Here is a 14,792-nt window from a genome sequence, read left to right as displayed (position 1 = left end):
GCTTTTTTCCTTGTTCTCAGAGAATACAATGAAACATGACTCCAACATTTCCAGAAAGGAAGAAAACACAAAGTCCCAGTACCAAAGAACAGCAACAGGAACAACAACAAAATCTTGTCACAATGTCAAGGTAGCTTGTTCTCCTTCAGAGAAAAAAAAAAAACCAAAACCACAACAACCCAACAATAAAGCCAAAAGCTGAATTCTGTTCCTCTGATAACACACATATTCATATTCATGGATATATGGAGAGAATATTTTGCACGAGCTTTCCCCACTAATTGGGTAAACTGCTTAACTAATGAAAACTAAGTATGTATGGCAATGAAGAAAGTGAAGCTGCTAATTCGTATTCTTTTAACGTTCTTACTCTTTCAGACATTCAAAGCTAAATTCTCTTAAATAGCTGCTCTTCTCTGCCTCAGTCTGGCAATGCTAACATAGGGGCCCTTCCCATCCACTGCATGGTACGGGCCTGTGGCACGAAGGAGTCATCCAGATGCCAGCAGGGTTCACGTCAAGACCTCCAGCAGGGAATCCTGCAAGAGTCCTCCCCATGGCACGCAGGCAGGCGGCGTGCCTTGCAGAGGAGGGGATACTTCATTCTGTCAGACTCCAGCTGATAGAGTTTTTTGGGCCAACACCAGTTGTTAAAGCCCCTAAAGCTGCTGTAGTTATGTCAGCAAGAAGCTGCAGAGTATTTGTCCCTTGTATTAAAGGGTTCACACATTCTCACTGCTTCGTTTCTTAGAGCTGAGACATTACTGTCATCACCGCCCTTAATGGTGTGGAAATGACTTCAAAGTAAAGGACAGAACACAACAATGCTTCAGCAAAAAATCAACTCTGCCTTTCAGTTATTTTTATTTTTTTTCTTGGAACTTTTATTTGCTTCATAAACAGTGCTGTCTCAATAATCTGTAATTACTGCACATATACTTGTTCCTGTAACCTCTGCTCCCCACACTGCGTGTGTATATACCATTGCATTTAGTTACTCAACTATTCTGCCCCCTCTTTAGAACATGATTATTTAAAGCGGGTGAGCTAACCCCCCGCCCTGCAGTAATTCTGAGACTAAACGGAACATTAATGTGTGTTCTAGGAAAACATAGTGCTGTGACCTCACCATGAGATGTATGGTACCATGCTTGAGCGTGCAGATAAAACCATTATTTAAAATAACAATTATTTCTTCTTTCATCATTTTTCTAAGACTGCCAAAATTTTCTCTACTAGCTCAGAATCACGAACAAATTATTCTTCATGTTCTACCTCAAATGTTTGGTTTTTAGTAGCTTATATATACCAAGTGAAGGAAAAGATTTTAGGATTATAGGCTTACTATAGTGCAGCAAAAACTTACATTCTACAAATGTACTGAAGTCATGAAATATTCATCAATAAAACAAAAAGGAGTTAATATTTGAAGCAAGCTTAGACGTTTACAATCAAAAGCCAGGATGACATAGATGATAAAGAAAATGTTACCTTCTGGGGTGAAGAAAAGAAGATACCGATACACATTACCATGCTACTTCATGAACATCTGGCAGTCTGTCACTTAATAGACAACAACATCTTCTCTAAACAGAAGAGACTTGAATTCATCAGGGATTCCTGTAGTACAGTATGTGCTTAACTTAAGTACCTGCTTTCTGTGATTTCCATAGATTACCATATTCATGACACTGTGGAGTGAAAGCATTCTTCTCACTCTCTAACCAGAACATGCAAAAGAAATTAAAACATTGGCAGGCACTTTGTCTCCAGTTTGTTGGACATGTGAGGAAAGGACTTTCCACCATTTATGCAGATGAAATTCTGTCAGCTAAGCAGCAGCGTAACAAAGATGTCAGCAGAATGGCTATTAACAAATAGCTGACAGGCAAGCAAATATAACTATTCAAATGCATTTAGGAAATGTAGATCAGTATCAGTAGAGCCTTAGTATTGGGAAAAAACTTTGTGCAAACAAGTTTTTGTACATTTACTGGTACAGAAGTAAAAATACATCAGTCCTGTATTCACATTTTCATGTGTATCTATATACCATAGTGTATAAATATCCACACATACAGCTTACGCGCTTATCATATTAATGTTCTACGTTACCTGATCATATGAAAAAATGCCATTGCTAGATACTTTTATGCACCTTTTCCTCCAAGCTGACTGGTAAGCGAGTTTTTCAGAACAACCCTAGAATCATCTGTTTCTTTGGATTTAAGCATCCTTTTCTGGGGGTACATGTACTGTGGAGATCGAACTGGAGCAGTACCAAATGACTGCCTGTTTCCTAGGTCCTTTCAAAGAAGTTTCAGAGGTGTTAGCTAGACTATTAAAAGGGAAAAATAAGTCTTTTCTTACAACTATGATAAGCACAAATATCCTTGCTGCTATGGCTACATTAGTGGTTACCAACTGACCTGTCAATCATAGATGCAGCTGAACCAGCAAGGGGAGCGGAGTTGTATTAAACTGAATTTGCTAATTCCACTTGAGCTAAATGAGCTGGGTCAGGTACCAGGAGCAGCCTAGCCCTGTTTCTAGAACTGTGAAGCCCCGTGAAGCTGCATTTAAACATGACCTATGTGAACCTGTTCAAAAGCTCCTCCAAGAACCTGACACTACCACGCAGCCCAAGTGCAAATACACCCTGTGGGCAGGAAGAGGTGAAATGCACATCATCTACATCCTCCTTAGCTCTCCCACACTCCCTTCCAGCATCTCCCCGGTGGAAATACAGCTCTAGACACCACCAGTACTCAGACATAGAAAGTCTATGTATGTACCATGGCCATATAAAAAAACATACGTTCTAATTGGTCAGGCCCATCAAATTTGTGCTCTCAGGGGAATGGGAGACTAGGAAGAAAGGGCAACCAGCAACCATCTCTTCCAGTCTCTGGAAAAAAAAAAATAATTGAGAGCCATTCTATGAGGCTTTGAGTACATTCAGTAAAATAACCACTGCTGCCACTGTGTGCAAAGAAAAGTGCATTTTCACCATTGCTATATGTTTTTTAGCTGCAAATTTACCTATCAAATACTTTGCTAACAGTTAAACCTTGCACAAGTGGTAAGAGCATATACTTTTTCCATCTGCTGGTACCTTTGCAGATTTTTGGTTTGGTTTTGTTTTGATTTTTGTTTATCCTGCCTTTTTTTTTTTTAATGTATTTTTTGCATGGAAGCTCTAGATTTATTACCAACTTGCTTACACTGTAAACAGCATATAATTTCAATATATCTAGAAATAAACTCTGCTTTCCCCTGGTAGATTACACATCACATAACTATACATATATTATTGCACTAATAGATTACTTAAATGCAAACCATTGCTAATAATTTCTAAGCAAACCTTCTTCCACTTCAGATTCATCGTAATCCATCTCTTATGGCAGATGAACTACAGTACTTATCCTCCTTCTGCACAGACTACAATGTTTTCCCTCATTCATCTCTCGCACACAGTAATCCTTCCATCTCTACTTCACACAATCCTAATTTAAATGTAAAGTATTCAGTGCAGACAAATGAGCTTTAGTCAACTCTTGCAGTTATGACCAAGGAACCTACCACTGCCTTTTAGAATCTTCAAACTCAATAATACAATGATTTTTATCATCACCTCAATAATCTAAACTCACTAAATTTCATGCTAAGAGTCAGAACAAATAGTTCTGGCATTAACAGTAAGTGCTTCCACCCTAGATAGTAAAATTCCACTTCAGTTGGCGAGAGGTAGGATGAGAAAATGCTGAATGCATTCCTATGAAGAGTTTGGGGATTCTGGTTTGATTAAGGCCTTCCCACAGTTTTGAAAATGTGACAAATCAACACATAACATGACATTAAAAAAAACATGAGAATATAGACAGATGGTAAAACTAGAATGGTCCATTGAAAGAAAGTGATGATGGAGAATTGTGATCATTTGAAGTTATAAAAACTTTTAAACAGATCTAAAAAGAAATAAGTGATTGCTAAACTATTTAAAATTAATATTATATCAAACTTATGAATAAAATATCAATAATGCATTACAAAAGTGATACATTCACTAAACTGATACAAATGCTTCCTGTATCACCATCAAGCAGTGAGGAGATATCAATGCGTAGGTACCAAAGTAATAGATGCTATATAAAAACCTAATATAGACAAATGGAAAAGTGCTCATTAGAACCAACCTTCCAAGTCCCCCACAGTGCCTCTCTTGCATATTTATCTGTCTTTATAACAGCTAAAGTATAATATCTAAAGTATTGTTATATTCTGAAAATGACATTACAATGGTCATATATTCTAAAATGCTAATTTCATTAAATTTTCACTCAAGTCAGAGGAAGAATTTGATTTTTAAAAATGTAACATGCAAATCATTAGGAATACAGATCACAGACATACATCGCTGTATTTTTAACAACTATCTTGGTTTAAATTACTGTAATAGTTTTCAAATGCGTTCTGATCATCTTGTTACTACAGGACTTTGCTGATTTGTATGCACAGTTAGGCTTGCGAGTATATGCATTCAGCTTGCCCTCTGCTATTAAATATAACCACAATCACATATCGCTTCAGCAGGCCATCCACTTTTTCACTGGTTATGTGCTTCTTACAAATAAACAACGGAGATACATAAACCTTTCTTTTTCATATCACTTTGCACAGTGTACTCACTACGCTGTTTTGCAGGTCAAAAGGACTGGTATGGCACAACAAACTATAATTTATACTTGCAAAGAAACTCCTTTCCTGATCCTAGAAGCTTTTATGCATGGCTGACCTTTAAACATGCAAGTAGTTACACTGACCGAGATTAAGCCTCTGTGCAGCGACTAGGGAAACTGAGACCGTGTCTCACTGGCTGACCACAACCAACCCACTCTTCTTGGACATGCACACATGGTTCCACCTCACTTCATCACAGGAGTTACCAGTGCCCATTGAAAGATAAAACGGAGCCCACGGTGCTCTGTTCAAACAACGCCTCTTTTGCGTTGTTTGAAAAAAACTGTCATGTCTTCAGCACCCAGATAGTTCCAGATAACATACCTCTTCACGAATGAGTGATCACGCAAGCCCTACAGAGCTCCGCTACTTGAAAACCTGCCATATTTTAAAATCTCATCCTCATTTAAATTGTAAAAGCAAAACTGTTTTTATTTCTTGACATAATTCATCCTGTTAAAGTTATGCCAGATATTTATAGTGATTCAATCTACAGCTCAAAAAAAAAAATCATCTATAGCTATTTCAACCATAAGACAGAACGGGAAACATTTTTTGCTTAGTGCAGCTTCTCTACATTAATGCTGTCTACAACAGTGCTGCTGCTATAAAGGTCACAGATGACATAATTTATATTATTATAGATAATCCATGTGGTCTGTCTGTCTTCTTTTTCTCAATATTTTACAGAGGTGCTGTGTATTCTGATGGATAAAGCTCCTAGGAGAGCTCTGGTCTGAGTGGCTTACAAAGGCAGGAGAAGTCACCACACAGGAGAGATTTGCTGCTTCTCCTCAGGGAGGCTGAGAACATTTCTTGCCTCCAGAGAAGATGCAGTGAGTGGTCCTGCACGAGCAGTAAGTCTGTTCCCAAATATCCATTCTTTCTGTGTGCAGACGGCTTTGACGAGCCATGACACCACAGCAGGACAAACTGCCTCCTGTCGGGTGTGCACCTGGAGCTGGGCGGGCAGGGAGATGAGGCAGGGTGGCAAAATGCTGCTCAGCTACATGGGCTTCACGGATAACCGTGGCACAAAGCCAGCCCACAGCTGTGAAGCATTTGAGCAGCACTTGATTTCGCTGGAGATAGACCAGGGTTGCCCTCCCGTGCCCCATGGCTGCTGGAAACGCTTGGTGCGGAGCCGGAGCGCTCCCTCAGCAGGCAGGGGGAAAGAGAAGGGGCAAGGCTGTGACAGGGAGCAGCAGTGACGAACGGTGGGGCTCTCCCAGGCAGCAGCAGCACCCCCTCAAGTCCCCCACTACCCCTGTGCTGCCCTTGGGCTGCTGCCTGCTCTGCCAGTAACTTGAGTGATGGAGCGGCTCGTGCCCCTCAGCCACCCTTTCAGGCTTTCGGCAGGCTTAGGCAAACATTTTTCTGTGCTCAGACCTCAGAAGCAAGAGAGCGCACCTCACTCCAGCCTTTAATCCTTCCAGATGAATTATTTTCTTTCAGTCACTTCTTTTGAAGCAGAGTTCTCCGAATTTCCTAAACATAAATGTGTTTACGCAGGAACAAGCAAGCTCATTGTGGTGACATCCCTCAGTTACATTTAGCTGAGATGGCATTATTAAACATGACTATAACTGCTCTCCATCCTTAACCTGGGAAACAGCACATACAAAACTTAGTAATTATTACTGAAAAAAAAAATTCTAACTCAACTTTCTTGGCAACTTGGGTTAGGAGGATTATTCTGTCACCTTTAATACTGCCCAAAATTGAACTTGCAAGCAGCACAAAGCTTGAGCGGGCATTTTCTGCAAAGAGACTGCCTGTCACCCAGCTGCTGCAGTGGTGTGGAGTTTAACAAGTCAGCAACAACGTTTGTCAATGGCATGTTCATCAGCTTGTATTCTGTCCCACTGACCAAGCCCTGGTGAAAAAAGTGCCTCCTTATCCATATCTTTGCCTCCTGCTCATGTGATGCAGACATTTGGGGTGAGACTAGAAAATGCACTCACTCACTCCTGCTTTAGACAAATTACAGGGTCTTGTCAATGTGGGTGGCTTGCACTCAAATTCATGATTTATCTTGAGGAAAAGGTTTGATCTTGGCAGAGTCCTGGGTCATATTTCTTGGTGGTTGTTAGCTTGCTGATCATGGTATTGCCCTTTGATTTGTTTTCTTTTTGTTATTCCTTTCCCGATTGCCAGCCATAATGCTTCCTGAGACAGCAGACACTGAGGTATATGCACGTCCTGACATCGGTATGGCAACCAGGCTACTGCAAGTGCCTTCTGTAAGAGCCATTTTTCCACTGAAGGATGTCTTCCTCTTTGCTTTTATAAAAAAAAATTGCAGTTTCAGTTCTTGACTCAGTTTTGCCATTCGACTTGCTGCAAGATGATGGTAGTGATAGCCATGATGAGAAGTTATGACAGTGTGATGCCCCCCTCCCCAGGTGCCAACCTGATCTTCATCTCCTGTAACTCTGCCCAAGCAATAACCACCCGTGGTGGTCATAATGGGTGCATCTAGTCATGATGGCGGCATCCAGGGCTCAAAGGTGGTCTTAGGGAGACAGATAACAACACAATAGCCAAGGGTTAACTTGAGCAATGCGCCCACCTCAGCACAATACTGGTAATATGCAAATACTGGTCAATATGCAAATACAACTATAAGTCATATCATCTTACCCCATAAATACCGAACAGTCCAAGAGCCTTTGGAGCTCTCCCGAATGGCAGTGGGCTGCATGCCAGGATCTCCCCTTGAGTAGGGATGCCGCTCGAGATTAGTCCTCAGGGTTAAGAGAGGCATTGCCACAAGAGATCCTCGGTAAGTGGTTTATAGTATGCTGAACTTGGAAATTCTTAGCTAAGTGATATAAAGGATTGATCGTGAACATGTAATCCTTGAGACATAAGCCATTGACCAAGTCTGGGACTAGACTGGATCCCGCCGCACCTAGACTCCTCTCTGAGAAAGAGGTTAGAAAGCAAAGGGGTCCTTTCTGAAACCTTGACTCGATGGGAGGGTCTCCCTGACAGTTCTGTTTGACCTCATCCTCTATGCAGTAAATAACCAAGTGTACCTTGCCATCAAATCTTGTTAAAACACTGTTGCATCTACTATCAACTTTGTTAAATCATTGTTTTATATCAATGAATATATTGCTGCTTCTCTCTTATGAGTGAAGTGCATCACTCCATCCACGACAGAAGTGGACTAGATTTTTATTCCCAGGTTATTTGCATGAGTGAACAAGAAATAGCCCTGGCTCCACTGTCTCCAAGCACAGTTTGGTGGTGGGGCTGCCAGAGTGCCCAATCCTGATCACGCCATCTGCAGTGATTGCTGCAAAATAACTGTCAAGCCACAGAAGTCTGACTAATATAGGAAAGGTTAGGTTTTGAGATTCGTTGTTTGAAATCAAGTCTTTTGCTCTACTTTTCCTCAAAGTCTATTAAGAATGAAATGAGTTTTTATGTCTCTCCTTTCTGTTAGGCCTATGTTTCTCCAGGGGAAATACAACTACTTGCACAGCCTGATGCTCCCCAGTACACTGTCATCCTTTTGAACGGAGGATTCTGTCCCAGAAGAGCTTTGACAGGCACCCAATGGCATTTCTGCTCAGTGATCTGGGTGCTGTAACTTGAACATGTGTTGTACAGTGACACTTACCTGTGGGGTTGCAGTACTCCAGGACATCATGGGACTTCTCCCTGCTCATACAGCCAATGTGAAAGATCAACGGGCATGAGCTGACACTAAATTTTTGCCTTGTTCAAACTCCTTTGAGGTTCTTTTGTAGCCCCTGCCTCAAACTGACAAATAGGCCTTAAATAATACTTACATTGAATCTCCTCATTTTCTTTATTGCTGTTATTTTGAGAATCTGATATTCTTGCTCAGTTGTCCTATTTTTGCGTACAGCAGTGTCGTGGTTTAGGCCAAACTGGCCACTGGGGATGTGGGGCACCCCAGATGGGACCGACAGATGCTCCCCCCCACCTATCTTCAAAGAAGGGGGCAGAGGAGGGAAAAAGAGACTTAAGAGTTTAGAAGGAACTAAACTACTTCAAAGAAATATTAATAATAAAATAAAAAGAAAATAATGAAATATATACAAAACTATATCAAGCTCTCAGGATGACGATCACATCACCGGCTGGCACTGGGGAAGTCCCAGACTGGACTCAGTGATGGACTGGAACTGGATTCCAAATCTGGATTCTGGATTGGGATCAAAGGCAGACAGACAGTCCTCCTCAGATGCCGGCCATTGAAGAAAGAGGCTGACCCTTTGATCCCTCAGCTTTTATACTGAGCATGAGGCAGATGGGATGGAATACCCCATTGTTAAGTTTTGGGTGACCTGTCCTGTCCGCTCCTCCCTGCAGGTGGGACCCCTCTAGACTTTTCTGCTTCTGACCCTCCATCGGGGCAAATAACAAGGTTAGCTGCCCTTGGGTGTTATAGCAATAAGTATAAGCAAGAGCCTCTCTGCACATCATGCCTGGGCATCGACTATAACATAGGTCTTATCACTCTGAGAGCGAACAGGTGTTTCCAAAAGATGCAGTTAATTTCAGTAGTTAGAAGAGGCCCAGCTAAGAAGCAAAGTTGCTGAACAAAACTGGTCCTGTTTTACTTCAAACCAGGACAAGCAGCCTCGATAAGAAGTCGGGGATGTACGTCTCAATCCCTTTCCAGGTGTCGAGCAATGCACATCACTGCAGATTTAGCAGCATTCCCTTGCTGCACCCGTTACTGACGGGTGCTGGTTCTGGCTTTATAAAATGCTTTCTAATAATTGATGGTCACTTTTTATTTGTATAGTTTCCTGCCCTTAAAACATAAGGGTTGAAGTATTCGCTTGCACACATTACTCCAGTATGTCCCAGCTGGGCCGCTCCTACACTCTGCTGGTGGATGTAGAAGCCGTTTTGGAGGAGCTGTGTTCTATATTTTCATCACACAAAGAGCAGCGCCTCCCCCATCCTGCCTTGTGCAATATAATGGCCTCAGCATTTACATGCTGCAACGTTGCACTGTGGCATATTTTGTACAGCTCCTTTATATATGAGAAGACTCCAGCGAATTGCAGCAGTTGTATTCATAGTATGGTTTTGTTTAGTAATCACCTCAGGAGACTGTACAGATCTGAAAAGCATGGAAAAGTATTGTGAGATGGTTTATGAATCCCACTAATCTTCAAACTGAGTTACCCATTTTCAGGTGCGGGTCTATCCTGCATGGTTTTTACTTTTTAGGAGCTGGGTAATAGCCTTTGGGAGGTCAGCAATTATCCCAGTGCTCCAGGAGTCAAATGCAATTTCATCTCATTTTATTTCATTTCAGATTTATTGCCTTGGTCATTTCAAGCAGATAGATGAGAATGTAATCATGATCAGCTACAGCTTTTGCTGTTCTCTTTCTGCATCTATACAGCTATGGCAGCAATCCCAGCCAGCCCTGTTAGTTCTTCTTGCTGATACTGTTGGCATTCTTCTACCACAGGTTTGATCTCAAATTGCATTTTCTTCCACCTGTTCCCACCCTAATGGATGCTCAAAAGGTACTTACTTACTTTCTTTAATAATTATATCTAATATATTATATGAGTATTGCATCAGAAACTGAAAATACTTTTAGTTTTTAAGATGGAAAGCATATTACCACCTGCAGGGTCTGTGTAATGCCTTGTTAAATTGCTAAAAGACTATGCATATGTACAGCTTCCCATCTTCTCTACAGCTGGCTTGCTGCCCATCTGACCTGTGGCACTGGAAAACCTCAGCAATGAGACTTATGCCCGCCCTACTTTCACTTGCCTTAATGCTTCTTCTCTGAATGCAGAGGACATTCTATTAAGCAAATGCTCTCCTGGCTGCATCGCCGTATCCATTTCCAGCTCTCGTCTGCCTAGAAGACATCCCAGACATTTAAAACACCACGTAGATACTTTGCTACAGGGGTCTTACGGCTTACTACCTGTTCAAGCTAACTTTTCTGACTTTTTGTATAGAACTTTTATGAATTTTTTGCCCCAGTTTAGTCACATGCTTCATTCATTCATTTGATGTAGTTAAAAGCACAGTATTTGCGTGTTATCTGTATTTCCTGGTATTTTAATTCGTTCAATTTTTCCTGGTAATTTACATTGTCCTGCTGGTATTTGGATTGTTCTATTGTGTAATATTATGCTGTATGTTCTTGTCAGCAGTTTTAGATTCTCACGAAACGCCAACAAAGTCTCTGCTATCTAGCATTTACTGATGTTCCACTATCCAGCTGGCATTCAACCTCTTCTCTGCTTTTGTGCTGCCGCTCTTAGTTTAAAGTTCATGCTTGTGCAAACGGCACCAAAAGTTTATTTTTGCTCTTGTGTAGTGCATCAAAGCCAGATATGTGCAAAATTACATTTTCTGAGTCAGTTTGTTTTCCTGATGTGGTGCATTTTTTCTTTTTGCTATTGTAAGCAAGCTTCGGCAAAACAATTTTCTTGCCAATGCAAAGAATCCCACATGTGAGACAATTACCAGTAGATTTTTCTCCTCTGCTTTGTGCTAATGCATTTATGTTTGCACAAAATTTTTCCTTGTCTACGCAAACATTTTCTTTCCTGAGTGGTTAACGGCTTCTGTCTCTGCTCCGCTGATGGCTGGCCTTGGCTTGCTCACTAATTGTGCACATTAGCTCTGCATTGCTGTAATGCTGCTACATGAGCTCTCCAGGCGCCTCTACATTAGTGTTTCAGTTTAGATCAGGAGCACACCTTTGAAGTGAATCTCCTGATTATCCCCACATACTGCACTTTGGTTCTCACGGCACAGCAGTCTCAGAGAGCACAAACTGGATTTTAGTTTGGATGAAATGAAACCTGAATGTGTGCTCCAGGGGTGCACCTAAAACGAGCTCCAGCTGCTAATGCGCATTTAGCCCATGAGACCAGACTACAGCTAGAACGCAGTAAAAACCCCTGAAATGCATATTGTGTGGGCACCAGTCTGCAGCATCAAACACTTCATTCTGCAGCTCCGCACCTATTTGGCCTATTCGTCTGCACTACTGCTTAATGTAAACGTAGCTTCTGAGTGCTCTCCTTTGAAACACTGCAACTTTGTCCCACCTGCAAACTGAATTCATCCATCAGGATGCAAAGAACTCGCAGAACTCACAGCTGTTTTATAACATTTGGAAAGACAGTGAGCTATTATTTTTCTAGACTGTCCATACTTGGATATTACATATATACACACATATATTAGTCACACCATACATAAATATGTATATTAGTCACACCTTTATATTAAATTACATTACATACTATTTATTTTAGATAGAAGATATTTCTGGAGTGTTTCTAAATATTCTCACCAGTTTTCTCGATTTTGGAGCCTCAGGCCATGAAAGTTCCTTTTTCAGTGCAATTTTTCACTAACATCCAATATAGCTCATTTTTATGTCCATCTGTCCATCTTTTATGGCTACTCTTACCATAACCGTTTCTTTTTCTTTTTTTTTTTTCTTTTTTTTTTCTTTTTTTGAGTCTTTTGCAAGACACTCAGTCTATATCCACAGGAGTAAATCAGTGTCTGGGAATGTTCCTGGGCACAAGGATCTTGTCATCTATCCTAACAAAGCGTTACAACATTCTCTTGCCCACTTTTGGCCTGTGCTGACTATCAGTGTCCCATGCAATTCCTGGAGAGGCTTTGGAAGTCGGCATGCTCCAGGAGCCGTTCCCAGCAGGCAGCGTGCCTGCAGTCAACCTGCTTTGGAGCCTAACAGCTTCTGATCATCGGCACAGGCTGCTCGGTGCCAGCTGGCCTAAGCACCTAGGAATATTCCCGGGCACATTTAATTTGAAAGTACAGACATCTCTCTCCTTTCTGAAGTTAGGTGCCTATAGGAATCTAGTCACTTCTGATGTCAGTGCCCAGGCAGAATGAAGAAAAACACTGTAACATCCAACTAGTTTCAATAAACGCTATTCTCCGTCACTGGGGACTTTCTGGAACTAGAGTTACAAAGCTTAATGCATAACCATGAAAAGCATGTCCTAGTGTGGAGTTATTTATCACAGATATCACTGCATTTTTTAACACTGAAGGACATCTCTCTTGTCTTTTTTGCAAAAATAGGAGAAGTAGAAATACAGCTTTAAAAAGCCAAGAAAATAAACAGTGCTCCGGCATGAGCCAAACTAATAGCTGTATCTTCAACCTAGTCTTAAAGCAAGCTCCTGCAGCAGGTATGTCCTTAAAATAATTGATTTCTCCCTTCTACAGCTACTTTACACCACACAGGATTCCTTTCACACTCTACAAAACACTCATGTAGTCTTAATTAGGAAGCAAAGCAACCTCAGGATGCTATAAAGTTTTCTTTTTGACACTTTAACTGGTATCAGTGACAGTAATCCTGACACTGGTATAGACAGATCATAAAATTATAATATTTTGAATTAACTCTCCTTTATAAGTGAAATAACAGCTTTAAAAAGTTAGTGTTGATGATTACTTCCATGGCAACTCAGCTTAATTAATATAATTTGCTATCAATTGTTTTTTCCTTAGGAAAACTTTGCTTCAAAGTCTTCAAACATTTCCCCAACAGAAATGAGTAGAGTTGGGGGTCCACTGACGCCTTTTTATAACAATGAAACTGACCTGAGATACACCAACTACTTGGCAGGTCCTAATGACAACAGTGGGAGTACAGATCATATTTGAAGACTAGCCCAGACACCTAGTTCCTCGCTCCAAGAATGAGAAATACCTTGAGAATTCTGGTTATAACGTCTTACTTTTTTTTCTGAAAATAATACAAATTGAATTTGCACAAGATCAGTCAGAGCAACAGAACCGGGAACTAATTTTCATTTCCTTTCACTATTTAATTAGGTTTCTTGAGCCTGCCTCTCAGTGTCTCTGTTTCTGTTCCAGAAGACAAAAGAAATGAGATAAAATGGACACTTGTTTCATATTGTTGTCTTGCCTTGCAAAGGTTTTATGCCACCGTCATCATTAAAATATCCCAGCAGTGTCTGTTAACTAATGAACTCCACCTATCTTGCACGGCTCACCTGCTCTCTCATTCTCATTCTTTGTGTATGGGACAGGCTGCTTTGTTTTGGTAAGATTTTAGTAATTTCCTTCCTGTAAAAACAAAAGCAAGCACCAATATAGATACACTTCTGCACAGAGAAGACAAAGTTGGACAAGTGCCTTTTACTCTCAGGGTGAAAGGCAAAGGCACTAACTGAGTCTTAGGTTCTGTGGGAGCTTGTTCCACAGTTGTGGACGTGCCTCTAAGCCAACGCAGGGACCTTACACGGCAGTATTATAAAAAGAGAGCGTTGCTGAAAGTCCAGCAAGAACAAGCAGTGAACGGAGTCATGAAGTATAGTCTTCCCCTGGGGTTTAAGCTAGCATGTAAGATACAAAGGATCTTTGGTACTGACGGTGTTATTCTGTGCCACGACAGCCCATCTAGGACTTCTATGCCACCAACACTCCTTTTTGCCAGCATATGCAAGGAGCCTGGGGAAAAAAAAAAAAAAGAAAAAGAAAAAGAAAAAGGGGAGGCCACAGAGGAGGTCAGTGCTTCATCTGAGATGGAAGATGGATCTTTCCTTCAGTGTGTGCTGAACCTTACAGCTTTGTCGGAAAATGCTGGGAATCCAGCCTAGAAAATGGAGGGAGGATGGCCTGGTGTGCTCACAGCAACTGCGGTTTTTGAGCAGACGTGCTGCAGCATTTTCTGCAAGCTGAAGTCTTCCAGAAGATAATTACAACTGCTGCTACTTCATACTTTCCTTTTTCCTCTTTTCCTTCTACCTCTTAGTAGAAGGTAAATCACAGTAATAATAAATCCTTCCATATAAATGCAAAGCAGAGCGAAAAATGAAATTGATGTCGCAATTTTAATTTACCACTTTCATTGTTAATTTATATTAAAGCAGCGTGCCATAAGTTTCCCCTGGAAAATAGTCTAATGCCTTTCAAGCATCCCCCATGAAAACCAGATCCAGACACTCTGTGTTTCATGCTGTATTCTTTGTACGTCTTAAAAGACTTCTTAGTTTTTGTAA

The 14,792-nt window shown here is 41.0% G+C and overlaps 1 protein-coding gene across 2 annotated transcripts in view; it reads right to left on the bottom strand.

Annotated features, from left to right (window-relative positions):
• DPYD (dihydropyrimidine dehydrogenase) overlaps positions 1-14,792 on the bottom strand; it is a gene marked incomplete at its 5' end in the record, with an annotated part of 377,500 nt that overhangs the window by 23,544 nt on the left and 339,164 nt on the right. The window contains one exon of one of the 2 annotated variants that reach the window (XM_082483319.1): positions 8,375-8,415. The exons of the other annotated variant lie outside the window; for it this stretch is intronic. Within the exon in view, the coding sequence (XP_082339445.1) occupies positions 8,375-8,415 (41 nt within the window). The remainder of the gene's footprint in view (positions 1-8,374; positions 8,416-14,792) is intronic. 2 annotated transcript variants of the gene reach the window in all.

The sequence above is a fragment of the Vanellus vanellus genome (assembly GCF_965231255.1).
Source record: "Vanellus vanellus genome assembly, chromosome: 5".
NCBI lineage: Eukaryota > Metazoa > Chordata > Aves > Charadriiformes > Charadriidae > Vanellus > Vanellus vanellus.
This window is presented reverse-complemented; position numbering and strand designations above follow the sequence as displayed.